This window comes from Chiloscyllium plagiosum, unplaced genomic scaffold (assembly GCF_037043375.1).
Source record: "Chiloscyllium plagiosum isolate Xiang-an unplaced genomic scaffold, Cpla_swu_hap1 HiC_scaffold_10, whole genome shotgun sequence".
Classification (NCBI taxonomy): Eukaryota; Metazoa; Chordata; class Chondrichthyes; order Orectolobiformes; family Hemiscylliidae; genus Chiloscyllium; species Chiloscyllium plagiosum.
Genome location: NW_028270148.1, coordinates 100,469,007 through 100,495,675, shown reverse-complemented (window position 1 = coordinate 100,495,675; position 26,669 = coordinate 100,469,007). Strand labels below are relative to the sequence as shown.

General features: G+C 47.3%; 1 protein-coding gene across 15 annotated transcripts in view; it reads left to right on the top strand.

Annotated features, from left to right (window-relative positions):
* Positions 1-26,669, top strand: part of syne1b (spectrin repeat containing, nuclear envelope 1b) — a 629,476-nt gene that overhangs the window by 108,696 nt on the left and 494,111 nt on the right. For 13 of the 15 annotated variants that reach the window (XM_087991586.1, XM_087991592.1, XM_087991591.1 and 10 more), the window contains exons 5-11: positions 2,728-2,748; positions 5,430-5,522; positions 5,625-5,803; positions 11,040-11,236; positions 19,902-20,011; positions 23,979-24,086; positions 26,438-26,575. In XM_087991586.1, the coding sequence (XP_087847712.1) occupies positions 2,728-2,748; positions 5,430-5,522; positions 5,625-5,803; positions 11,040-11,236; positions 19,902-20,011; positions 23,979-24,086; positions 26,438-26,575 (846 nt within the window). The remainder of the gene's footprint in view (positions 1-2,727; positions 2,749-5,429; positions 5,523-5,624; positions 5,804-11,039; positions 11,237-19,901; positions 20,012-23,978; positions 24,087-26,437; positions 26,576-26,669) is intronic. The other 2 variants (XM_087991587.1, XM_087991597.1) reach the window with 1 other exon arrangement.

Here is a 26,669-nt window from a genome sequence, read left to right as displayed (position 1 = left end):
TGGACTATGGATGCATGGTGGCTCAGTGGTTAGCACCACTGCCTCACAACGCCAGAGACCCGGCTTCAATTCCCGCCTCAGGCAACTGCCTGTGTGGAGTTTGTACATTCTCCCTGTGTCTGTGTGGGTATCCTCCAGGTGCTCAGGTTTCCTTCCACAATCCAAAAGTGTGCAGGTTAGGTGAATTGGCCACGCTAAATTGCCTGTAGTGTTAGGTGAAGGGGTAAACATAGGGGAATGGGTCTGGGTGGGTTGCTGTTCAGGGGGTCGGTGTGGACTTGTTGGGCCGAAGGGCCTGTTTCCACACTGGAAAGTAATCTGACCTATAACCTGGTGTTGTGTGATTTTTAACTTTGTCCACCCCAGTCCAACACCGGCTCCTGCAAGTCATAACTTATTACGATGACATTTAGCATGAGATGACAAATAAAGCAATGTGGATGGTGAAAATAATACATAAAATTGCTGCTGTGGGGCTAGGGGATTCGCTCAGAGTAAATTGGATCCATCAGGTAAGTGAAATGGCATTTATCTCCTCATGGTATTATCTCTGGACTGTTAATCCAGAGACGAAAAGTGTGGTGCTGGAAAAGCACAGCCGATCAGGCAGCATCCGAGGAGCAGGACAGTCGATGTTTTGGACATAAACCCTTCATCAGGAATATTGAGGGGGAAGGGGGACTGAGAGGTAAATGGGGATGGTGTTGGGGCTCAGGGAAAAGCTATTTGTGAAGGCCATTGGTGGATGCAGTTGGGGGTTAATAGCGATAGGTCAGAGAGGAGGGTGAGGTGGATTGGTGGGAAGGAAGATGGACAGGTAGGATAGTTCAAGAGGGCGGTGCCGAGTTGGAGGGTTGGACCTGGGATGAGCTGGGTTGGGGCGAGATTTGGAAACTGGTGAAGTCGATGTTGATGGCGTGTGGTTGGAGGGTTGCAAGGTGTTCCCTCCCCAGTTGTCAGGTGGCTTGGATTTGTCAGTGGAGGAGGTCCAGGACTTGTGTGTCCTTGGGGGAATTGAAATGGTTCGGCCACAGGACGGTGGGGTTGTTTGGTGCATGTGTCCCCGAGGTGTTCCCTGAAACGCTCCAGTTAGTGTTTTGGGGACCCATGTTCGAATCTTGCCAAGGCAGATGGTCGGATTTGAATTCAATAAATATCTGGAGTTAAAAGTCTAGGGATGACCACGAATCCATTGTCAATTGTTGAAAAAGCTCACCTGGATCAGTAATGTCCCTCAGGGAAGGAAATCTGCCATCTTTACCTGGTCTGGCCTACATGTGACACTAGACCTACAGCAATGTGGTTGACTTTTAACTGCCCTCTGGACAATTAGGGGTGGGCAATAAATGCTGGCCTCGCTAGAGCTGCCCTCATCATGTGAATGAATAAAAAAAAAACTCCTGCTGAGAGAGCCAGGAAACTTGTCCAACACAGATTAAATTCAAAATAATGGTTGAAGTGTAGGCCTGGATACCCACCATTTTATAACTAAAATCACAATGTTTTATCATTCCAGCCTGAATGATATAATGGGCTTAAACAGTTAAATTCTGAAGCGGTTATGTAAACATAGCTTGTAGAAAGTGAGGACTGCAGATGCTGGAGACCAGAGTTGAAAAATGTGATGCTGGAAAAACACAGCAGGCCAGGCAGCATCCGAGGAGCAGGAGAGTCGACGTTTCGGGTATAAGCCCTTCTTCAGGAATGAGGCTGGTGTGCCAGGTGGGCTGAGATAAAAGGTAGGGGGGAGGGGATTTGGGGGAGGGACGCTGGGAATACGATCGTCCTGGACCTCCTCCACTACACAAGTCCTGGACCTCCTCCACTGACAAATCCAAGCCACCTGACAACTGGGGAGAGAACACCTTGGAACCCTCCAACCACACGCCATCAACATCGACTTCACCAGTTTCCAAATCTCGCCCCAACCCAGTTCTGAGGAAGAGTCACCAGAGCTGAAGCATTAATGCTGATTTCCCTCCACAGGTGCTGCCAGATCTGCTGAGCTTTTCCAACAATTTCTGTTTTTCTTTCAAGAAGGTAGATTGAGATGTTTAAAATGTTAAAAGTCGAATCGAAAGAGCAGACCCAGAGGAAGTATATCCTCTGGTGCGGGACTTCAGGACAAGGGATGACCATCTTGAAATTAGAACTAAACTGTTCAGGAGTGACCACATATTGATCCAAATTGTGGAAGTCTGGAATGCTGTCCACCAGATGGTTGTTGTAGTTGATGGTCAGATGGAGCTTTCTGGAGTGAGCTCGATGGATATTTGTTAGGTAAGGTAGAGCATTGGCAAATGGAGTTGGAGTACAGATCCACCTGGATTTAATTGAATTACAGAGCAAGGCTGACAGGCTGACTGACTTCCCCTTTCTGTGCTGCTGTTGGCTTCCTGAAGGTTAATGCATTTGAAGCAAACAGGTTAAGGGTCTGAGCTTGAATCATGGAAGAAGGAATATCATACGAAACTGTTAAGTATTCATGAACTGACATTGCTGGTAGGAAGCTGTACACGAAAGATGTTGCAAAGTAAAAGGGTCTTGTTGCAAGTTGAGAGGAGCTCACGAGAGCTCACAGATTCACTTGTGAAATTAACACCGAAGACATAGACCTTTGTAAACAGTTGGGATGGTACAGCTAACGGTTGCGTTGCATGCAGACAGAGCAAAGCATTTGACTAACCAAACACACATTCTCTTTAATTCTTTTTGTCACGCTGCCAGTCGGTCTACAGAGGATCACCGGTCAGTGATCTCAACATCACAAAACTCGTTTTTCCAGCCTGGTTGTGTCTGTTTGCTGTTTCATGTGTTCCATCTGTGGCAAATCATCAATACACAAATACTCATTTCCTGCTGTTCATTAAGTGGAATCTCGCATGTGTCATTGTCTTTCAAGTGGAAATTTACACATGTCCTGAAATTTAACATCAGTTTTTCACCACCCACACCCCACCCTCTGAAATGCCCTCTAGAAACCTCTCCGCCTCAAAATTTACCTCTTTGATCAAACTTGCTGCTATTTTTCGAATATTTCCAGCGCTGACTGAGTGTTGTTTATTTTAATTGCTGTTTGAGATGTTGAAATGCACAATTGTTTCACTGCTGAGTGCTATTACTGGCCTAGCTTCCTTCAGCATCTCTTCCTCTAGTGTACAAGGTTTGTCAGCAGTTACCATTAGCAGAACAGGCCTCCTCCTCACTGAAACCTCCTTGGTTAATTTAGTACTCTCTTTGACAGATGCCTTCAAACAATCTCGGAACATAGCGCTCTGCGTTTGTTTGCTGATGGCAATTTTCTTTTTATTTAGGAAGATGAGCTTTCAGATGTGTTTTAATTTTTTTTTTACTTTGAGATAACTTTGAAAGGAAGAGTCAGGCTCGTATAATTGCATTTTTATCACATCTTTTCACCACCTTGGTCCTAAAGCCAATGTAGTATTTTTGAACCATTGTAATGTAGCAAAGGGGGCTCGGCTAGCTCAGTTGGCAATGTAAAGGGATGCCAACAGCGTGGGTTCAATTCCCACACCAGCTGAGGTTACCATGAAGGACTCTCCCTCTCAACCTCTCCCCTCATCTAAGGTGCAGTGACCCTCGGGTGAAACCACCATCCGTCCTCTCTTTCTCTCTGCTGTGAGAGAGCAGCTGTATGATCTGCTGAGGTGACTTTATGTTTTAGAAGATAATAGAATCCCTCCACTGTGGAAACGGGCCATTTGGTCCAACAAATCCACACCGACCCTCTGAAGAGTAACCCACCCCTTCCCTATTCCTCTACATTTATCCCTGAGTAATGCACCTAGCCTGCACATCCCTGAACACTACGGGCAATTTGGCATGGCCAATTCACCTAACCTGCACATCGTCGGACTGTGGGAAGAAACCGGAGCACCTGGAGCAAACCCACGCAGACACGGGGAGAATGTGCAAACTCTACACAGTCACCCGAGGCTGGAATCAAACCTGGGACCCTGGTGCTGTGAGGCAGCAGTGCTAACCACTGAGCCACCATGTCGCTGTATATGATGTGGCATATACAGATCCATATTCTGCACAGTGTTAGAGACCAGACCAACCCCTTCAAAGTATTCAGGAGATAGTCTAGACCCTAATCTTTTTTTATTTTAAAGGTAAATATAAGGTGTTGTGTTCCAGTTGCGGTTCAATTGGTTAAACTGCAGATTTAAGATAAAACATACTTTTATTGGAATTGGAATAACAACGCTATTGAAAAACTTGACAACGTAATAGATACAGGACCTATTACTAATTAACTGTTCCAATCTAGTAACATCTCATAAGCACACCCTTGGCAAAAGGCAAATTCAGAAAACAGATTGTCTCACATGCGATTCCCATAGCAGGCAGAGAACACTCAGTTTTGGCTGTAAATGAGAGAGAGAAAAAATAGCTTCCACCCCTTCAAGACCGCGAGAGCAACCAGAAATTCTGGTTCTGTGAGCACTCGACCACACCCATTCAGGCTGCTTCTATTGTTCTGACTGAAAAACACCCAAGACTTTGTAAGCTGTTTATCTTCTCAGAGCTGCTCAGCGCCTGTTCCTCACTCTCTCTGTAAAATAAACCAGGACAAAACGCCCCTCTTAAAACCACAGCATCGTCGCATCAGTAAAACTTCCACAAACAACAATTAAATTAAGACTTCTAATGAAGTAATTTGCGAGGTGACCAGACTGATCTCCCCTGTAGGATTCCATGGGATCCCTCACATTCACCTTGTGGGTGGGCAGCGGGACAGTTTACCTCATTGGTAGCGAAGTCATTTGGGATGTCCTGATGTTGCTAATGGTGCTATGTAAATGAACAGTGTTTCATTCTATTTTTTAACAATGGCCAGAGGAGGCAAGACCATTTCCTAGAGTCATGGGGTCATAGAGACGTACAGCTCAGAAACAGACCCTTTGGTCCAACTTGTCCATGCCAACCAGATATCCTAAAGTAATCTAGTCCCACTTGCCAGCACTTGGCCCGTATCCCTCTAAACCATTCTTGTGCATATACCCATCCAGATGCCTTTTAATTGCTGTGATTGTACCAGCCTCCACCACTTCCTCTGGCAGCTCATTCCATACACACACCACCATCTGAGTAAAAACATAGGTTCGTTTTAAATCTTGCCCCTCCCACTTTAAACCTATTCCCTCTAGTTTTGGCCTCCCTACCCTGGGGAAAAGGCCTTGTCTGTTCACCCTATCCATGTCCCTAGTGATTTTGTAAACCTCAGCTCTCAGCCTCCAACTACTTCCATCGGAGCTCATTGGTGTGTGAAGGAGCAAAGATAGCAGTCATGGAGATGAGTTTGATAAAGACGGAAGTTATGGTATGACGTATTAAGTTCACTCTGTGGAGGATTTGTGAATTACACAATGGGATGTTGAAAACAAGCTGCATTTTTCTTACAGATTAAACTGGTCAACATCAATTCCACTGACATCGTTGATGGGAGGCCATCGATTGTGCTGGGTTTGATCTGGACCATCATCTTGTACTTCCAGGTTGGAATTCTGGGTCTCTTTACACCACCCCATTTTTGACTGAGCAGCTGTGTGTTCTGGGACCAGTGTTATTTTCAATATGGTTTCTCTTCCAACCCACAGATCGAGGAGCTGACCAGTAATCTGTCGCTGCTGTCATCGCTTTCCGGCAGCACCTCCTCCGTGGACAGTACTGCCAACTCCGAGACTGGGAGCCCCCCGTCCAAGAGGAAGGTCGTCACCAAATTCAAGGGCAGTGCCAAGAAGGCTCTCCTGAAATGGGTGCATTACACTGTGGGAAAGTGAGTGTCACTTCACACCTCCTTCCAGCGGATAAGCAGATGACATGCGTTGCGTTATCGTTTGTTTTTTCTGACATTTTGTGCTGCTGTTGTGTTTGGGCCTGAAGTTCAGATTTTCAGCTCTCTCTGGGACTGGGATCAGATGCCAGGGTGAGATTTTTCAGTTGCTATCCAGCTCAATGTGCTGACAGGGGCCTGTTCCTCGAGGTAGGCCCCAGTGCAGAAACAGTCCCACGTTACCCTGACGACAGGATCTGCCACTCGGGGTGATGGCCCCTGCTGCAGAATCTTTGATGATAGATCTTAAAGTGCCCGCCTGCCATCCCTCACCCTTTACTTACTTGCTGTCACCTTCTACTGGAAGAACTCTGATTGATCCTGCAGCTTTGATGGCGTTCCCACTACCTTTACCTGGACAGAGATCTTGTTGCTATGTCAATGAAGGTGATGCCCTATTGAATATCCCAGTTATTAACCATTTACCACCCAAGGTTCGGGACCCAGAAACAGTCCCAACTTTTACTTCTCACTCACGGATGGAAAATGCAGCCTACTCTCTTTCTCTCTCTCTAGCTCTTTCTTGCTCTCTTTTCCTTTAGTTCTTGCACTTTCTATCTCTCTCTATCTCTAAATCACTCCTTCTCTCTTTCTGTCTCTCTATCTCTCCCTCTCTCTCTATCTCCATTTCTGTCTCTGTCTCACTCTTTCTCTCTGTCTGTCACTTCATCTCATTCTCTTGATCTCAATCTCTTTCATCAAATTTCTCTCTCCATCTCTCTCTCTCTCTCTCTCTTTCTCCTTTCTCCATCTCAATCTCTCTGTTTCTCTTTATATTTCTCTTCACCTCCCTCTCTCTACCTCCATTGCTTGCTTTCCATCTTCATCTGTCTGTCTCTATCCAACTATATGTCTGGCTGTCTGTCTGTCTGTCTATCTATCTTTCCTTTCCTACATTGTCTGCCTGACTTCCCTCTCTTCCACTCTCTGTCACTAGTGCTCAGTGTCTGGTCTGGGGAAGCATGTGGAGTTGGGAGATGCTAAGGGCCTGGCTGTGGTATTACTTCCAGTTGACACTTGCCACTTTTCTGTGGGAGGTAATTTGATTCAAACTCCCCATCCCCCTGCTCAGAAAATGGCAAAGTCATGATCAGAGTGTGGGAAAAGCAATCTCAGTGCCCTCCCACCCCTGCCAACATCATCCCTCCACTACGGCCGCGGGACTAGAGCTGAGATTGAAATCACCCTTTCCCAAGTGGAATGTGGCTACATGGAGTTAGGCCACAGATCAACTGTCATTTCATTGGAAGTTGGAAAATGGAGGATGTGGAATCTGAGCTGCTCCTGCTTCAGCCTTCCTAGTTTGGTACCAAAATGTCTTTATTCCCAAATGACTGATGTTCTGATATTATTCTTAGCTGGATAAGATCTGGCCTCAGTTGAGGCAACTCAGTTGTGGGTGGCACGGTGGCACAGTGGTTAGCACTGCTGCCTCACAATGCCAGAGACCTGGGTTCAATTCCCGACTCAGGCGACTGACTGTGTGGAGTTTGCACGTTCTCCCCGTGTCTGCGTGGGTTTCCTCCGGGTGCTCCGGCTTCCTCCCACAGTCCAAAGATGTGCAGGTCAGGTGAATTGGCCATGCTAAATTACCCGTAGTGTTAGGTAAAGGGGTAAATGTAGGGGAATGGGTGGGTTGCACTTCGGCGGGTCGGTGTGGACTTGTTGGGCCAAAGGGCCTGTTTCCACACTGTAAGTAATCTAATCTAAACACCTCCTAATTCCCCCGGTTGAAAGTCATGCATGTGTCCAACCTTGCATCAGTGAGACAAATTAATTTCAGGCGAAAATCACGTTCTCCCAGAAGGAAGAACTGGTAAGATGTATGAGTGAGACATTACGGTCTGACAAGGGCTGTATCCTTCAATGGAGCCCTTCAATGTACATTCATTTCCAAATATCATTGTTTTCTATTTCCCTTCTCTCCCTGCTTGGGCTGTGACGAAATATTCAAACCCTTTATGGACTGATTCAAATCAGAAGCCTGTGGAGGCTTTAGTGAGGGTACAGAAATGATTTACCAGGATGTTGCCTGGTTTGGAGGGTATTTGGAGAGATTGGACAAACCTGCTTTGTTTTCTCTTGAACGTCGGAGGCAGAGGGGAGACCTGATAGAAATTTACAAAATTACGAAAGGCACGGTCAGGATCAGAAGAGTCATGGAATCATAGAGATGTACGGCATGGAAACAGACCCTTCGGTCCAACCCGTCCATGCCGACCAGATATCCCAACCCAATCTAGTCCCATTTGCTAGCACCCGGCCCATATCCCTCTAAACCCTTCCTATTCATATACCCATCCAAATGCCTTTAAATGTTGTAATTGTACCAGCCTCCACCACATTCTCTGGCAGCTCATTCCATACACATACCACCCTCTGCATGTAAAAGTTTCCCCTTAGGTCCCCTTTCTATCTTTTCCCTCTCACCCTAAACCTATGCCCTTTAGTTATGGACTCCCACACCCCAGGAAAAAGACCTTGCCTATTTACCCTATCTATGTCCCTAATGATTTTATAAACCTCTATAAGGTCACCCCTCAGCCTCCGACACTCCAGGGAAAGCAGCCCCAGCCTGTTCAGCCTCTCCCTATAGCTTAAATCCTCCAACCCTGGCAACATCCTTGTAAATCTTTTCTGAACCCATTCAAGTTTCACAACATCTTTCCGATAGGAAGGAGACCAGAATTCCACACAGTATTCCAACAGTGGCCTAACCAATGTCCTGTACAGCTGCAACATGACCTCCCAACTCCTGTACTCAATACTCTGACCAATAAAGGAAAGCATACCAAACGCCTCCTTCACTATCCTATCTACCTGCGACTCCACTTTCAAGGAGCTATGAACCTGCACTCCAAGGTCTCTTTGTTCAGCAACACTCCCCAGGACCTCAGATGGAATCTTTCTCCCATGGTAGAAATGTCAATATTTGGCAGCATGGGTTTAAGGTAAAAGGGGGATCATTTAAAGGAGATGTGAGAGGCAGGTTTTTTTTATACAGAGGGCAGTAAGTGCTTGGAATGTGCTGCCAGAGGTGAAAGCCAATACAAGACTTAAGAGGCATCCCGACAGGTGCATGAATAGAGACAAAGAAAAACTGCAAGTGCTGGAATCCAAAGTAGACAAGCTGGAGGCTGGAAGAGCACACCAAGGCAGGCAGCATCAGGAGATATGGATAGTGTGGAGGCAAGAGGTTTATAGTTGCAGAAAGGTGTCCCATGTTAGTGCAGGCTTGGTGGGCCGAAGGGCCTGTTACTGTGCAGGACTGTTCTGTGCTCTTTATCACCGTGATTTGTGTCGCCCGTCCCAAACGTGTTGCTGCCGCTTGGGATGCCCATTTAATGCTTCATACTTGGTGCGAGGCCAGACTGAAGCTTGTGGAGATGGTGGGAGTGGGGGAGAGTTGTTGAGTGGGCCTGGTGGGAGGAGAGGTTCAAACACTGAGGGCTACAAGAGACAATTGAAGGCAGGCAGGCTCTGTCGGCCTCAGCGATCGGGTCTCTGAGCTGGATTAGTCTGTGCCACTGACACCTGACCCCTCCCAAAAAAAGGTCATGTGCTTTTAAAGCGCCCTCACACCCAATCTTTCGCCTGGGCACCCTACAGCCTGGATTTAGTTCTCTAATTTCAAATTGGGCCTTGATTTTTAAAGTCAAAAAGTATGGTGCTGAAAAAGCACAGCAAGTGAGGTAGCATCCAAGGAGCAGGAGAATCGCCATTTCAAGCATAAGCACTTCATCAGACATTCCTGATGAAGGGCTTATGCTCAAAACGGTGACTCTCCTGCTCCTCAGATGCTGCCTGACCGGCTGTGCTTTTCCAGCACCACACTTTTTGATTGCGGTGTCCAGCATCTGCAGTCCTCAATTTCTCCCCCTTGACTTTTAAAACAGGAAGTCTAATGGCGAGCATCTAACAATTGTTGTAAAGTCCCACCCGGTTCTCTATGACCTTTAGGGTAGGGAAGCTGCCATCCTGACCTGGTCAGGCCTACATGTCACCCCAGAGCCACAGCGATTTGGTTGACTCTTAATTGGCAATTAAGCATGGACAATAAATGCAGGCCTTGCCAATGATGTCCTCAATCCATGAGTGAATGTCCAGCCAGGCCATCCCTTTGGGAGAGGACAAAGGGAACATCCAGGGTGTGAGTGAGGCCTGCCTCTGAGTGGCTAAACCTGTCCTATGGCCTGTGGGAACCTTGCAGGCTGAATGGAAGGATCCCACCGGGCTTTCTTTCATTGGTCTTCAGATTCAAGATTAGAGTGGTGCTGGAAAAGCACAGCAGCATCTGGGGAGCAGGAAAATCGACGTTTTGGACAAAAGCCCTTCATCAGGAATGGGCTCCTGATAAAAGGCTTTTGCCCGAAACGTCGATTTTCCTGCTCCCCGGATGCTGCCTGACCTGCTGTGCTTTTCCAGCAGCATTCTAACCTTGACTTTAATCTCCAGCATCTGCAGTACCCACTTCTGCCTCAGGGTGTGGATTCCCAATGCCTGGTTCTGTGAAAACGTCCTGGAATGGGCCGGAGGGGGGGACCCAGGGAACCGTAGCGCAGGCCCGTGGCACTGTTTTAGGTGCATGGCCTGGCTCCACTCCCAGTTTGGATGCACAGCTTTCAATTTGACTTTAAATGGAGCGTGCGGAGGCGTTAGTGACTGTGGTCAGCTTGAAGCAGCTCCTATTTGTGGGAATGGTGCCTTGTCTTTGAGCTCACTATTAGATTAGAGAAGGAAGGGCAGTGGAAACAACAAAAGCTGCTTCTTTAAAGATTCCTGAGAGTGTTGAGGTTGAAAAGACCTCCGAATGGAGTCTTCCTGATACCCAGTGGATGGGTTTTCAGCTCCCATCAGAATTCTAGGATGGCCCAGGGATTCTCCTAAGCTCCAACCCTTTGTGAGGATGTGGACAAATTCACTGGACAGTGGCTGTTTGTAACAGTCAAGGAAGGTCATGGGGAAGCTAGTAAATTTCAGTAGATCTGATCTGCAACCCCCTCCATCACTGGGGCTGGTTTCCAGCCTTTAGAAATCCGGTGGTGGGGGGGGAGCTTTGTTGTGGATAATGACTCTACTCTTTGCGCTCTGCCCTCTGACCTTTGACCCCTGTAGGGTTTCACCTCAAGTGTTCTAATATAACGTGGTTGCTCACAAGCGCGTGCTGTCTGTTTTGAAGGCGAATTGGTATCGAGGTGAAGGATTTTGGGCAGAGCTGGAGGAATGGATTCGCCTTTCATTCCGTCATTCACGCTATCCGCCCGGATCTGACAGACTTGGAGAAGGTCCGGAGCCGGTCGAACCGGGAAAACTTGGAAAGTGCTTTCTCCATCGCTGAAAATCACCTGGGAATTCCGAGGATCCTCGATCCTGAAGGTACCTGACTTTGGCTCTTGGTTAGTTTGAAGCTCCATCTAAACCTGACAGTATTATCAGGTTGGAAATCTCCTGGAATTCCAAAGGGATTTAGGATGACCGTAACATCCTGTGGATTTAAGATGGCCATAAAGACTTTGAAGAGTGTGCAGCAGAGATTTACTCACATGGTTTGATGTGAAAATAATACAATGGATAAGGTTTTAAGGTTATGTAGATAGACTGGAGAAGCTGGGATTACTGTTCTTAGAGCAGAGAAAGGAAAGGGGAGATTGTAAAATTATGAAGGGTTTGAATAAAGTCCATAAAGAGAAATAATCTCCAACAGATGATGGGTGAGCAACCAGAAGACCCAGACTTAAGGGGATTGGTTAAAAAAGAGAGAGGCAACATGGGCAGCGGTGCTATAAAAACACAAGTGAAAGGCTAAGGAATGCTGTGTTTGATAGACTGTGGATGCAAATTCAATAGTCACCTTCAAATGGAATTGAATAAAGGCATGAAGGAGAGAAAGATTATAAGTGTGTGGGGAAAGAGCTGCAGAATGGGGCTAGCTAGTTTTGTAAGAATGTGTTTAATCGTGATTGCCCACTTCTGAGCTCAGCTCTTCTATGATGACCCCTTTCAGCCACTATCAAACCAGTGGGAGTCCAGCTTTATTCAAGAGGTCTTCCAGGCAAGTAACCGGGACAAATCCCAACCCCATTGTCCAGAAGTTGAGTGCGCTATTAGCTTCAGTACTGAGGGAGTGCTGCATTGTCAGGGAGGGTGGTGCTGTATTTTAGGTAAGGCATTACTCTGAGACCCCTGGGCCTCAGTGGATGTGTCTCAAGATGCTGGCCGACATTTGTGGGAAATGGTTAGCACAGTGGTTAGCACTGTTACCTCACAGCGCTAGGTACCCAGGTTCCATTCCCACCTTGGGTGACTGTCTGTCTGGAGTTTGCATGTTCGCCCCTGTGTCTGTGTGGGTTTGCTCTGGTTTCCTCCTACAATCCAGACAAGTGCAGGTCAGGTGAATTGGCCATGCTAAATTGCCCATCATGTTACGTATATTAGTCTGGGGTAAAGGTAGGGGAATGGGTCTGGGTGGGTTACTCTTCGGAGGGTCAGTGTGGACCTGTTGGGCCGAAGGGCCTGTTTCCACACTGTAGGGAATCGAATCTAACATTTAACCCTTAATCTATAGCACCTCCCCTTCGTCAACCCAACAAGACAATTAGGCAGGCATTCATTTGTGAAATCATGCCAACGTTTCAAAGAATAATTAATTGCTGGAAAGTGATCTGGGTTCTCATGAGGGTGTGAGATAGATGCATTAGAAGGGCAGGCTGTTTCTGAGATGCCTGTTGATGGAGAATTTCTTCAAATTCAGGAACGTCATTGAAGGTTCAGTCTCAGCCAGCAGTACCTACCGTGGCTAAGGCAGGCAGGTAAACCTCTCTCATCCCTCAGAGCAGTATGTGAACCCTCACTTTGAACTTGGGACTTCTCTGATGTGCTTGGCTGCCCCGTACATTCAGGACTACCTCGATTCTGGTACACATTTATACTGTCAGATTTTGCATACAGTGTTTTTGAATTTACAGCACAGAAACAGGCTGTTTGGCTCAGGTTGGTGTTATGTTCAAGTGGAAATATCTTCTCTCCACTTACAGGTTGATGAGATAATAAACACAGCCATTTAGGGTGTCACGGTGGCTCAGTGTTTGGCACTGACACCGCTTGGGACCTGGGTTCGATTCCAGCCGCAGGCGACTGTTTGTGTGGAGTTTGCACATTCTCCCCGTGTCTGCGTGGGTTTCCTCCGAGTGCTCCGGTTTCCTCCCACAGTCCAAAGGTGTGCAGTTTAGGTGGATTGGCCATGGTAAATATAGGAGAAAGTGAGGACTGCAGATGCTGGAGATCAGAGCTGAAAATGTGTTGCTGGAAAAGCGCAGCAGGTCAGGCAGCATCCAAGGAGCAGGAGAATCGACGTTTCGGGCATGAGCCCTTCTTCAGGAAATGGTAAATATAGGGTAGGGGGCTGGGTGGGATACTCTTCAGTTTGTCAGTTTGATTGGCTTACTTTCACAATGTAGGGAATCTCTGACTTACATCCTGTGAACATGACAATAATGTGTATATAGCCATATAACTCCTTTAGTCTAGATTAGAGTGGTGCTGGAAAAGCACAGCAGTTCAGGCAGCATCCGATGAGCAGTAAAATCGACGTTTCGGGCAGAAGCCCTTCATCAGGAATACAGGAATATATATCTCCTTTAGCACATTGCTAATGTGCCAGATACTGCTAATGCTAAAACCACATTAAAAGACCCTGAGGACTTCTTATGGTTGCATTTTTAATTTTTTTGTTTTCTTTTTTTGAAAACTCTGCTTTCTTAAAATCATCATTTGATACAAAGAAAAGCTATTGTAATAGTAAACAATATCTACAGCTACATAGGATTTTAAATTGTGCTTATATTTTGAAAGTACTTTTCATCAAATAATTTCCAAGAATGAGACAATCAGCAAATTATTCATGGAGATTCATACACGGGTTTTCCCAAAGCAAACTTACTCAACAGGTTCTTGAGAAACTAATTTCCAAGTGCCAGAGATAACATATCAGCATTTCATAGAGTTTTCAAAAAGCAGCATCCTTTGGAATGGAAATAACTGTGGTTATATTTTTAATAATGTCCACTTAATCTAACATTAAATCAATGCATCCCAACTAAAATTGGTTAATCTCCCTTTAATGAGTCTATATATTTGCATCTATTCTATTTCTGAGAAAGTGCACACTTTATCAAAGCTTTTTACCTTGAGCTCATCAGGCCAATTTGCAAGAATACCCCTGGACTCTAATTGCCAACCAATCAGTGCTCTTCCTTCATGCATTGTAAGTGCGTATTTTCTCAGAACTACTCAAGTCCTGTGTTTCATCTTAATCTCTTCCCAGTCTCTTCACTGTAGACAATCTACTTACAGTCATAGAGTCATATAGATGTACAGCATGGAAACAAACCCTTCGGTCCAACTTGTCCATGTCAACCCAATCTAGTCCCATTTGTCAGCACTTGGCCCATATTCCTCCAAACCCTTCCTATTCGTATACCCATCCAGATGCCTTTTTAATGTTGTAATTGTACCAGCCTCCACCATTTCCTCTAGCAGCTCATTCCATACATGCATCATCCTCTGCGTGAAAAAGTTGCCCCTTAGGTCACTTTTATATCTTTCCCTTCTCACTCTAGACCTATGCCCTCTCATTCTGGACTCCCCCACCCCATCCATGCCCCTCATGATTTTATAAACCTCTGTAATGTCACCCCTCAGCCTCCAACACTCCAGGGAAAACAGCCCGCCCGCATTCAATCTCTCCCTCTAGCTCAAAATTTACTGTAGTCTGACTGCATTTCTGAATGTTCCAGGCCTGGTTTGGCGTAGTGGTTGCAAAATTGGTCGCTGATTTATAAATACATTAATTTGAAAATAGCAGATTGTGGTTGTTCCACTTGAGCTACCTCTGCTTACACCTGAATCCTGAAATCCATGAACTATTCTACATATTTATGTGACTGCATCACTGGGACGGATTCTATCCCCAGCTTCCCAGCCCCTTGACCTTTAGGTTTTCTGCACTACTTGACCTTAGATAGTTCCCAGCTGGGGCTTTGAAGACTGTGACTACTTTAGAATGTATTGGACTAAGGGCAGGATTGGTGCTTCTTCCACACTGGGGCTTTCTAGATTAGATTAGATTCCCTACAGTGTGGAAACAGGCCCTATGGCCCAAGAACAGGCTGGGGCTCTTTTCCCTGGAGTGTCGGAGGCTGGGGGGTGACCTTATAGAGGTTTACAAAATTATGAGGGGCATGGATAGGATAAATAGACAAAGTCTTTTCCCTGGGATGGGGGAGTCCAGAACTAGAGGGCATAGCTTTAGGGTGAGAGGGGCAAGATATAAAAGAGACCTACGGGGCAACTTTTTCATGCAGAGGGTGGTACGTGTATGGAATGAGCTGCCAGAGGATGTGGTAGAGGTTGGTACAATTGCAACATTTAAGAGGCATTTGGATGGGTAGATGAATAGGAAGGTTTGGAGGGATATGGGCTGGGTGCTGGCAGGTGGGACTAGATTGGGTTGGGATATCTGGTCGGCATGGACAGGTTGGACCGAAGGGTCTGTTTCCGTGCTGTACATCTCTATGACTCTATGAACAAGACCACACTGACCCTCTGAAGAGTAACCCACCCAAACTCATTCCCCTACCCTATATTTACCCCTGACTAACGTAGCTAACATTATGGGCAATTTAGCACGGCCACTTCATCTGACCTGCACGTCTTTCGATTGTGGGAGGAAACTGGAGCACCCGGAAGAAACCCACGCAGACACGGGGAGAATGTGCAAACTCCACACAGACAGTCGCCCCAGGTCGGAATCGAATCTGGGTCCCTGGCGCTGTGAGGCAGCAGTGCTAACCACTGAGCCACCGTGCCAGCCGTGGGAGTTGGGAGGGAGGTGGGATTTGGTGGGGGGAGTCGGGGTGGAATGCTACCTGGGGTACTTGGTGGTGCCTTAACACCTCCTTATTTGGTTTGGTGTCAAAGTTTGTCTGCTGTACAGCCATGGTGCATCATGGGATAGTTCAAGGTGCTATGGAAAAGCAGTTTTTCGATTGTTGTCAGGGATATAGATATCCTCTGTATCACCAGGAAAACAATTTTCCGCTCAAGTGGCAGCCAGCTTGCTGAGAGAGATGTGTGGAAATGACTGTCTGGCATTTCAGAAGAGGAAGAAAAATGTCAAGAGTGTCAGACTGGGTGTTGTCGAGCCTGAGCTGAACAAAGCCAGTTTCAGGCAGAGTTGGCAACCACCCTGTTGACCAGTGCTGCAGACTGGACCACTGACCCTTCAATTCTAACTAGCCAATCACCTTTCGGGGCAGCCACACAATGTTTCCTCACGGGAGGTGATCTGGTCGGAGCTCATTCCTGCACCACACTGTTTAGATGCCATAAGGTCTGAGCATGGGAGGTATGGTTAGTGAGTTTGCAGACGACACCAAAATTGGAGGTGTAGTGGACAGTGAAGAAGGTTACCTCAGAGTACTCTGGGGCGTTGACCAGATGGGCTGAGAAATGGCAGATGGAGTTTAATTTAAATAATTGGGAAGTGTGTATTTTGGAAAGGCAGATGAGGGCAGGACTTAGGGTCCTGGGAAGTGTTGCTGCATGAAGAGACCTTGGAGTGCAGGTTCATAGTTCCTTGAAGGTGGTGACTCAGATAGACAAATGGAGAAGAAGGCAATTGGTATGCTTGCCTTTATTACAGTTGGGCAGTACATTGGTTAGGCCACTTTTGGAATAGTGTGTGCAATTCTGGTCTCCCTGCTACAGGAAACAAATTGTGAAACTTGAATGGGTTCAGAAAAGATTTACAAAGATGTTGCCAGGGTTGGAGGGTTTGAACTATGGGGAGAGTCTGAATAGGCTATTTTCCCTGGAACGTTGGAGGCTGAGGGATGATCTTATAGAGGTTTATGAAATCATGAGGGGCATAGATATGGCAAATAAGGTCATTTTCCCAGGGTAGGGGAGTCCAAACCTAGAGAGGGGAAAGATATAAAAGGGGCCTAAGGTGCAACTTTTTCACGCAGAAGATGGTGCATGTCTGGAATGAGCTGTTAGAGGAAGTGGTAGAGACTGGTACAATTACAGTATTTAAAAGGCATCTGGATGGGTATACGAATAGGAAGGGTTTAGAGGGATAGGGGCCAAATGGTGGCAAATGGGACTAGATTAATTTAGGACATCTAGTCAACATGACTGAGTTGGATCTAAGGGTCTGTTTCTGTGCTGTATAAATCTATGACTCTATAGGAGCTGACAGTCCCTGCTCAGAAAAGTTGATATCAAGGCCTAGCTGTAAGGACCACTGCTTGTTCTTCTCCACATCTTTTGGTCACACACACGGGCTGTTCTCTACCACCTATATCCTCTTGCAGTCCAATATGTCTCTGAGATCTCAACACTTCTTTGTCGTCCCCGGTTTCCATGACCTCAATGCTGATGACTCTGCCTTCCGGAGCCCTGCTCCTAATCTCCGGATTTCTCTCCGTACAACAACAATGATTTATATTTATATAGCAGCTTTCACGTCATGAAATATCCCAGGGTACTTCACAGAAGGGTTAGGAAACAAAGTATGACACCAAACTACATAAAGAGATATTAGATCAGGCGAATAAGAACTTTGTTAGAGCAAAAGAAGGTTGAAAGGTATAAATTAAAGGTGGAAGGGGAGGGAGAGAGACGAAGAGATGCAGGGAGGGAAGTCCAGAGTTTGTGGTATAGCCAACTGAAGTTATGGACACATGAATTAAATTGGATTGAATTGAATTAGTTTTCTTGTCACATGCACTCAAATGAGTACAGTGAAAAGTTTATAAGCCACTACTTAAAGCGCCATCTTAGTTACAAACGTATCTAGGTACTATCCTTAGTTACAGAATAACGAAGTGAAGAAAACAGCGCATGGGGGCTCCATGTGGTCTGACCGCTGGCTGCCACCACTGTACGAGGCCCTCCCCCCACTACCGTTCCACTCAAATCACTGGCTGCCACCTCTGTACTAGGCCGCTTACCCCCATTCCACTTCAGTCCCTGGAAGACACCGCTGTACTAGGGCACCACCCTGTTCCACTCCAGTCCTTGGCTGTCACCACGCTCTGTGCTAGGCCCCACCCTGTTCCACTCCTGTCACTGGCTGTCACCACGCTCTGTGCTAGGCCCCACCCTGTTCCACTCCTGTCACTGGCTGTCACCACGCTCTGTACTAGGCCACCACCCTGTTCCACTCCTGTCACTGACTGTCACCACGCTCTGTACTAGGGCACCGCCCTGTTCCACTCCTGTCACTGGCTGTCACCACGCTCTGTGCTAGGCCCCACCCTGTTCCACTCCTGTCACTGGCTGTCACCACGCTCTGTACTAGGCCACCACTCTGTTCCACTCCTGTCACTGGCTGTCACCACGCTCTGTACTAGGCCACCACCCTGTTCCACTCCTGTCACTGGCTGTCACCACGCTCTGTACTAGGCCACCACCCTGTTCCACTCCTGTCACTGGCTGTCACCACGCTCTGTACTAGGCCACCATCCTGTTCAACTCCTATCACTGGCTATCACCACGCTCTGTACTAGGCCACCACCCTGTTCCACTCCTGTCACTGGCTGTCACCACGCTCTGTACTAGGCCAGCACCCTGTTCCACTCCACTCACTGGCTGTCAGCACGCTCTGTGCTAGGCCCCACCCTGTTCCACTCCTATCACTGGCTGTCACCATGCTCTGTGCTAGACCCCACCCTGTTCCACTCCTGTCACTGGCTGTCACCACGCTCTGTGCTAGGCCACCACCCTGTTCCACTCCTATCACTGGCTATCACCACGCTCTGTACTAGGCCACCACCCTGTTCCACTCCTGTCACTGGCTGTCACCACGCTCTGTACTAGGCCCCACCCTGTTCCACTCCTATCACTGGCTGTCACCACGCTCTGTGCTAGGCCACCACCCTGTTCCACTCCTGTCACTGGCTGTCACCACGCTCTGTACTAGGCCACCACCCTGTTCCACTCCTGTCACTGGCTGTCACCACGCTCTGTGCTAGGCCCCACCCTGTTCCACTCCTAGCACTGGCTGTCACCACGCTCTGTGCTAGGCCACCACCCTGTTCCACTCCTGTCACTGGCTATCACCACGCTCTGTGCTAGGCCACTACCCTGTTCCACTCCTGTCACTGGCTGTCACCACGCTCTGTACTAGGCCACCACCCTGTTCCACTCCTGTCACTGGCTGTCACCACGCTCTGTGCTAGGCCCCACCCTGTTCCACTCCTGTCACTGGCTGTCACCACGCTCTGTGCTAGGCCACCACCCTGTTCCACTCCTGTCACTGGCTGTCACCACGCTCTGTGCTAGGCCCCCACCCTGTTCCACCCCTGTCACTGGCTGTCACCACGCTCTGTACTAGGCCACCACCCTGTTCCACTCCTGTCACTGACTGTCACCACGCTCTGTGCTAGGCCACCACCCTGTTCCACTCCTGTCACTGGCTGTCACCACACTCTGTGCTAGGCCCCACCCTGTTCCACTCCTGTCACTGGCTGTCACCACGCTCTGTGCTAGGCCCCACCCTGTTCCACTCCTATCACTGGCTGTCACCACGCTCTGTGCTAGGCCACCACCCTGTTCCACTCCTGTCACTGGCTGTCACCACGCTCTGTGCTAGGCCCCACCCTGTTCCACTCCTGTCACTGGCTGTCACTAACTCACCTCACCTATCTCTCTCCATCTTTGAGACAATCCTTTAAACCTGTTTTTAGTCTCAGCTTTGGGTCACCTGCCCTAATACCTCCTTATTCGGTCTGCTGTCAAATTCTGTCTGATGTACAGCCATGTAGCATCTTGGGACATTACACTGTGTTCAAGGTGCTATGTAAAAGCAGGCTTCCGTTGTTGTTAGGGAGGTAGGTCCTCTGTGTCGCTGGCCACAAAGGAAAACAACTCCAGTGACACTTACCCCTCAGGCAGCTCCCAGCTTGCTGTAGAAGTGACTGCATTTCAGTAGAGGAGCGGAACCCCTGTTTCTAACGGAGTGATACTTTATGTACAGATGTGGATGTTGACAAACCCGACGAGAAGTCAATCATGACCTATGTGGCTCAGTTCCTGAAACATTATCCAAATCCACGCGAGACGGAGAATGAACCTCTTGAGGAAGAGGTAAGTCTTTTCCGCTGTTTCCCTTTCAATTTCACTTCAAATTCAATGAATGATACAATACAATAGGAGGCCATTTAGCCCTGCTGGAAGAGAATTCCAACTACTCCCAGCTGCCTGCTCTCTTCCTGCAGCTATGTGCATATTTATTCTCTTCAAGTATTAACAGTATTTAATCCCCCTTTGACTGTTGACTTTGTTTCCACCGCCCTTCCATTAAGCAGGTCCCTGGTTGTCGCTGTTTGCTGTGTGAATGTTTGTTTAAACATGTTGTTTCCCTTTCTTTTCCCAACCTCTGTCCTCCTGCTGTTGAAAACAATTTCTCCTTATTGACGCTGATTATGGTCACCTCAGTAAGATCTCTTAAACCTCTCAGTCCGAGGGAGAACAAACCAGCTCCTTCCGTTTCCTCACATGACTGAAGGTGCACGTTCTTTATTTCGGTACCATTCTAATAAATTTCTATTGTGGCTTTTATAAAACACGGAACAGTATAGCACGGAACAGGAACAGGCCCTTCGGCCCGTGATGTTGTGCTGAACATGACGCAAATTAAACTAATCCCTTCTGCCTGCCCTTGGTCCATATCTCTCCATTGCTTACATGTTCATGTGTTTATCTAAAAGTTCTGAAATGCCCTTATTGTGTCTGCCTCAACCACCACCCTCTGGCACCACATTCCAGACTCCTACCACTCTCTGTGTAAAAAAACTTGCCCCTCACATCTCCTCTGAACTTGCCCCACTCACACCTTAAATACATGCTCCTTCGGTGATTCAGTTCTGGGAAAAGGGATTCTGAACGTCGACTCTATCTATATACCTTTGCTCTGACATCCTTCTCAATGTGTGATGGAACGTAATACTTCAGTTTAGACTTTGTGAAGATTTATCATAACTTCCTAGATTTACCCAGCCCTATACCTTGGTAAATCTATCACTATCATCCCTGAGTCAATGTCAGTGCTGTCGGGAAGGGAACTCCCAGCGATAGCATGGGAATGGCAGTATACCGTATATACTCGAGTAAAAGTCAACCTCATGCAAAAGCTGACCCCCTATTTTTGGAGAAAGTGAGGACTGCAGATGCTGGAGACCAGAGTTGAAAGGTGTGGCGCTGGAAAAGCGCAGCAGGCCAGGCAGCATCCGAGGAGCAGGAGAATCGACGTTTCGGGCATAAGCCCTTCTTCACCCCTATTTTTGGTCAAAACATCTGGAGTTTCCCCCCTGGCTCATGTAAAAATCAACCCTAGTTCTTCACAGATAACAGCTTAACATTTGTGAGTCAAGGTATTATCGAGAGAAAAGCAAGAGAAAACGGAGGGAATTGGAAGACCTTGGAGTGCAAGTTTAAGACACATCAGGTCAGAGTCAGGTGACAACCTCCCTTTGTGTGCAGCTCAGCTGAGCTCACTCTCCCTGCAGCACTCGAGGGATACAGTCATATGCCTAGCTGAGGTTTTGAAATTTCTTCATTGTTTTGTGTAAAAAATGCCCTCCAGAAAAAAACAAAAAAATATACAGCAGCGTTTAAACTCAGTTATTAAAAGTTCCAGAGAAGCCAACTATTTGCTTAGAGATCAATTGGGCTTCTGCTCATGATTTTTAGATTTTATTTTGAATTAGATTCCCTACAGTGTGGAAACAGGCCCTTCAGCCCAACAAGTCCACACCCAACCCTCTGAAGAGTAACCCACCCAGATCCCTACATTCACCCCTGACCTACACATCACTGAACACTACGGGTAATTTAGCATGGCCAGTCTTTGGATTGTGGGAGGAAGCCAGAGCACCCAGAGGAAACCCACGCAGAAATAGGGAAAATGTGCAAACTCCACACAGACAGTTGCCCGAAGTGGGAACTGAACCCGGGTCCCTGGCGCTGTGAGGCAGCAGTGCTAGCCACCGTGCCGTCCAATACAGTATTTTGAACTGTAACATGAATTTCAGTCCTTTAGAACTAGTATCCATGTAATAGTTGACCCCATAAATTTAACCTTCAACTATAGTCTAACAAATTTGACTTTTGCACGAGTGTATATTGTATTTCCAAGTCAAGATGCTGAGTAGCATGGAGGGGAATTGACAAGTGCTGACATTGCAAAATATCTGCTGCCCTTGTCCTTCAAGGTGCAAATTGGTTTAGACATGGTACCCCAATATAAGATCAGCTGCTCTCTTCTGTTCTCTCATGTGCTCAGTTTGTTGCCAAGTTAACTTGGTGTTTTTGAGCATTGTGTTTGGCAAATATAGGAGCAAAATACTGCATGTGCTGGAATCTGTACTGGAAACTAAAAATGCTGCCGATCACAGTGGGCCAGGCAGCATCAGTGGAGAGAGAGCAAGCTAATGTTTCGAGTGCAAATGGCTGGTAACATTAGCTTGCTCTCTTTCCATGGATGCTTCCTGACCCACTTTGATCTCTTCGGGAAATGGCTCCCTAATTCTCTCCTGAGGGTTTGTATCTGCCTCATTCACAACAAACTGTGAGGTTTATCGCAAATTTATGGAACGTTGCGAGTTTGGGTTTGAGTGACCCCGACTAGGAATCGACAATGGTAAAGAGAGAAAATGCTGGACACAGCAGATTTCTCAGCGTCAGAGGGAGGCGTGGAGTCAATGTTTCAGCTTGAACGAGCCTTTGTCGGGACTGGGGGGAGCTTAAAGGTGTAACTGTTTATCAGCAAACTCAGCAAAACGGAGGGGTGTGACAGGAAAGAGAAGGGTGTAAACTGTGACCAGAGAGATTAACTGATAAAAGGGATGATAGTGCAAGGGCAAAACAGACAGTAACAGGATAAGAAATGAAACAATGTACATGGAGGGATTGGAGATGGGGATAGCAGAATAGTGGTGTGGACCAACCAGACCCCCTCAAAATATATTAAGATGGTAGTCTCCACTCTAACGTTTTCTTATTTTGAAGGTAAATATCAGGAGCTTTACTGCAGATGCAATTTGATTTGTCAAACCACTCAACGTTAAGCAATACTCAATTTATTCAAACACTGCAGTTAAATACAACAAAGGAAAGAATTAATTGATTAACTTAACTTTTTTGAAAAAAAAACTTAACAGAATAATGGATGCAGTGACTCTTACTAATTAACTGTTCCAATATGGTAATATCTCATAAAATTTAGAACACAGATTGTCTCAGATGCAAACCAGCAGCCTTGGAAAAGAACCCCCAGCTTTAGGCTGGAATCCAGAGAGGGAAGAATAACTTCTACTTCTTCAAGCTCACAACAGCAGCTGTTGAAAGCTAAACCTAAGACCCCTAGTTCTGTGGGTGGGAGTGGGACCACACCCGGTCAGGCTGCTTCTACTGTTCCAGCTTTTAAAAAAAAACCCAAGGCTTCACAAGTTGTCTATCGTCTCATTGACGACTTGCCGCCTCCCATCCCCCACTATCTTTCTCTAAAGGAAACCATAGCTCTTAAAGCCACAGTATCATCACAATAGCGGAGAATTAAAATGACAAGTGAGTGGAAGCTCAACATCACAATCTGAACAGAGGTGCTGTGCAAAGCAGTTGTATCATCTAACTCTAAACCACCACCACCACCACCACCCTTCCTCCTCCCCCCTATTAAATAGAAAGAAGTACAAGTAAATTGCTTTTTCACCTGGTGGAAGTGTTTGGAGCTTGACGCAGTAAGACAGAGGAGGTTAAAAAGTCACTTAACACACTCTTTGGGGTTCAATTGAGGACGGATTAGGAATGGGATCAGAGTGTCCACGAGGTGAATGGCCCCTTTCAAAGGGTGAAATGGCGGGGGGTGGGGGTGGGGTGGGGGGGTATTTAGTGAAGGCTTGATGGCAGAAGGAGCAGGGAATGGGCCATTTAGTTTGGAGTCTGTTGGTGCGGACGATCAGGACAACGGAGAACCCCATCGCGATAGACTCTAATAACGCGGAGTGCCTCCTGACGTTTATTTGCACTGTTGCTTCTGTTTGCGGCCCATCAGCGAGAAGACAGACTGATGCTGAGGGAGGCGAGAGCGTGGCTTGAGCAGTTCGAAAGAGATATCACGAGGATGCAAGTGGCTGAGGCTGGGCTCCAGGAACGATACGAGGTGGGTCAGCACCGTCCACTTCTTGCATCTTTTCTCAGGGACGGTCAAAGCGATCCCTTTGCGACAATACAGGCAGGCAGAAAGAAAATGCTCCCTTCTTGTGGAAGGATCCAGAACAGGGGAACGTGACCTTAAAATAAACGTAAGGTCAGGTCACGAGATACTTCACTCATAAAAAGTCAACATTTGCCACTCTCCCTCCTTGACAAGGCTGTGCTTTTTGGGGCTGAACTAAATCTCAAGGGGCTGATTCTTGTTGGAATGTGCTTTCGAGTGTTGTGAGTGGAATTAAGGAACAACTCAGTTACAAACCAACAGCAGGCTTGAGGGTCTGAATGGACTCCTGTTCTGAAAGACCTTGCCCATTTTCTCCCATTGCCCCATCTTCAATCTTTCATGGGATGTGGGTGTTGCCGGCAAGGTTAGGATTTGATTACCAACCTGATTGTGATTGAACTAAGTGAGTTATTTCAGAGGGCCATTAAGAGTCAACTAAAAGGCATTAATGGATCAGATTAATCGCTCATAACTGCTATTGAGGCTGCTCCTCCAGCACTGTGCACAGTGGCTCAGTACTGAGCACTGCTGCCTCATATCGACAGGGACCTGGGTTCGATTCCAGCCCTGGGTGACTGTCTGTGTGGAGTTTGTATGTTCTCCCCATGTCTGTGTGGATTTTCTCTAACACTCCAAAGATGTGTAGTTTAGGTAAATTGGCCATGCTAAATTACCCCATAGTATTTAGGGATGTGTAGGTTAGGTGCGTTAGTCTGAGGTAAACGTAGAGTAATAGGTCTGGGTGGGTTACATTTGGAGGGTTGGTGTGGGCCAAAGGGCCTGTTTAATGCTATAATCCTATGATTAAATTCCACATGTCATCTTGGTGGGACCTGAACCCATATCCCGAGAGACTGAGTTGCAGTGGGAGTGGAGCATGTCCCTCAGAGCTTAAGCTGGGGCATTTGGTTTACCATGACACCACCGTCGCTATCTCATTTTCACAGTGGACCGTCAACCCTTCATCTGCTTGGTCACTCGCTTTATGTTAATCTCAGTGCTGGGCGTCCACAGATTCACTGACGCTGAGCAGGAAGGGGGACTGACGGCCGAGGGCCCCTGCTGGAATTTCTAAGAAATGGGAATTCCCTACCAGCAATTTCCCCTCCTCCAGCCAGTGGACGCTGAAGACAGCACGAACTGAGACCAGTGCACACAGACCACACACTGACAGGATGAACTCTTGTGAGTCATAGCTGGGGGGGGGGGGGGGGGGGGGGGGCGTGTGGTTCTGCTTTATTTGCAATCCATCCACCTGCAACTGTGCCAAGCTTCGAGCAATTCGCCAGCATCCAGGTCAAAGTAGTTGGTGTGATGGGCAGTCTGTTTGCCAATGTTGACTTGCTCCAGAGCCATTACACTGCGGCTGCAGAGTATACCATCCATAGGAGGGCCTGCGCACACACTCCCACTCCCACCCACCCCCCCTTTCTCAAGGGCAAGTAGGCATGAAAACCAACAGCCACACCTCAAGCCTGGATTTGTAACACACCCCCATCATTCTAACTGCTTGATATCTTAGCAGAAAAAGCTCTGTCTCTGTAATATTGGTCAGTTAAGATTAGATTCCCTACAGTGTGGAAACAGGCCATTTGGCCCAACAAGTCCACACTGACCCTCCAGAGAGTAACCCACCCAGGCCCATTCCCCTATATTTACCCCATGCATAAACATACCTGAACACTATGGGCAACTTAGCACGGCCAATTCACTTAACCTGCACATCTTTGGACTGTGGGAGAAAATTGGAGGAAACCCACGCAGACACGGGGAGAATGTGCAAACTCCATGCAGACAGTCACCTGAGGCTGGAATCAAACCCAGGTCCCTGGTGCCGTGAGGCAGCAGTGCTAACCACTGAGCCACCGTGTTGCCTGAATGCAGGGCCATCTTCACCTCAGTCTCTACTCGACTGGCAGAGCTGTTTGCTGATTTAACAGGACAACCCTGAATGATTCTGAAACCTATTCAGAATTTCAAGCCAGTGGGAAGTCAGTCTATGTGTGAATACATTAAAGTCACCATAACCCTACCAGACTGCTCTCTCGTCAGAGAGAGATCGCTGGTGGTGGTGTCACCTGAGGGTAAGCACACCCTCAGACAGGAGGAGAAGTTGAGAAGGAGAGTCCTTCCTGGTTACAGCAGCCAATGTGGGAATTGAACCCATGCTGTTGGCATCACTCACTAGCTGCCTGAGCTAACTGAGCACCTCATGCATTAATGCAGCAATGACTTCCTGTTTTGATTCCATCGCTCTGTTTTATGCCGTTGCCTTTGTCCGTACTTTTCTTTAGTTGTTCAAGAGTTTTCGAGGCCAGTACGAGGTTAAAAAGAAGCACGTGGAGGTTTTAATTCAGCCCTCACAGAAAGATGGGAAACTGTCGCTGGATCAAGTCACGGTTAAGCAAGTCTGGGAGAGAGTGTCGGCCAGGGTGAGTTTTCAGAGCACGGACTCCAGTCTTTTCCTTTCTCCTGCCAGTCTTTGTGTGCAGTACCATCTGATGATTTGCACTCGGAGCGGGAGCA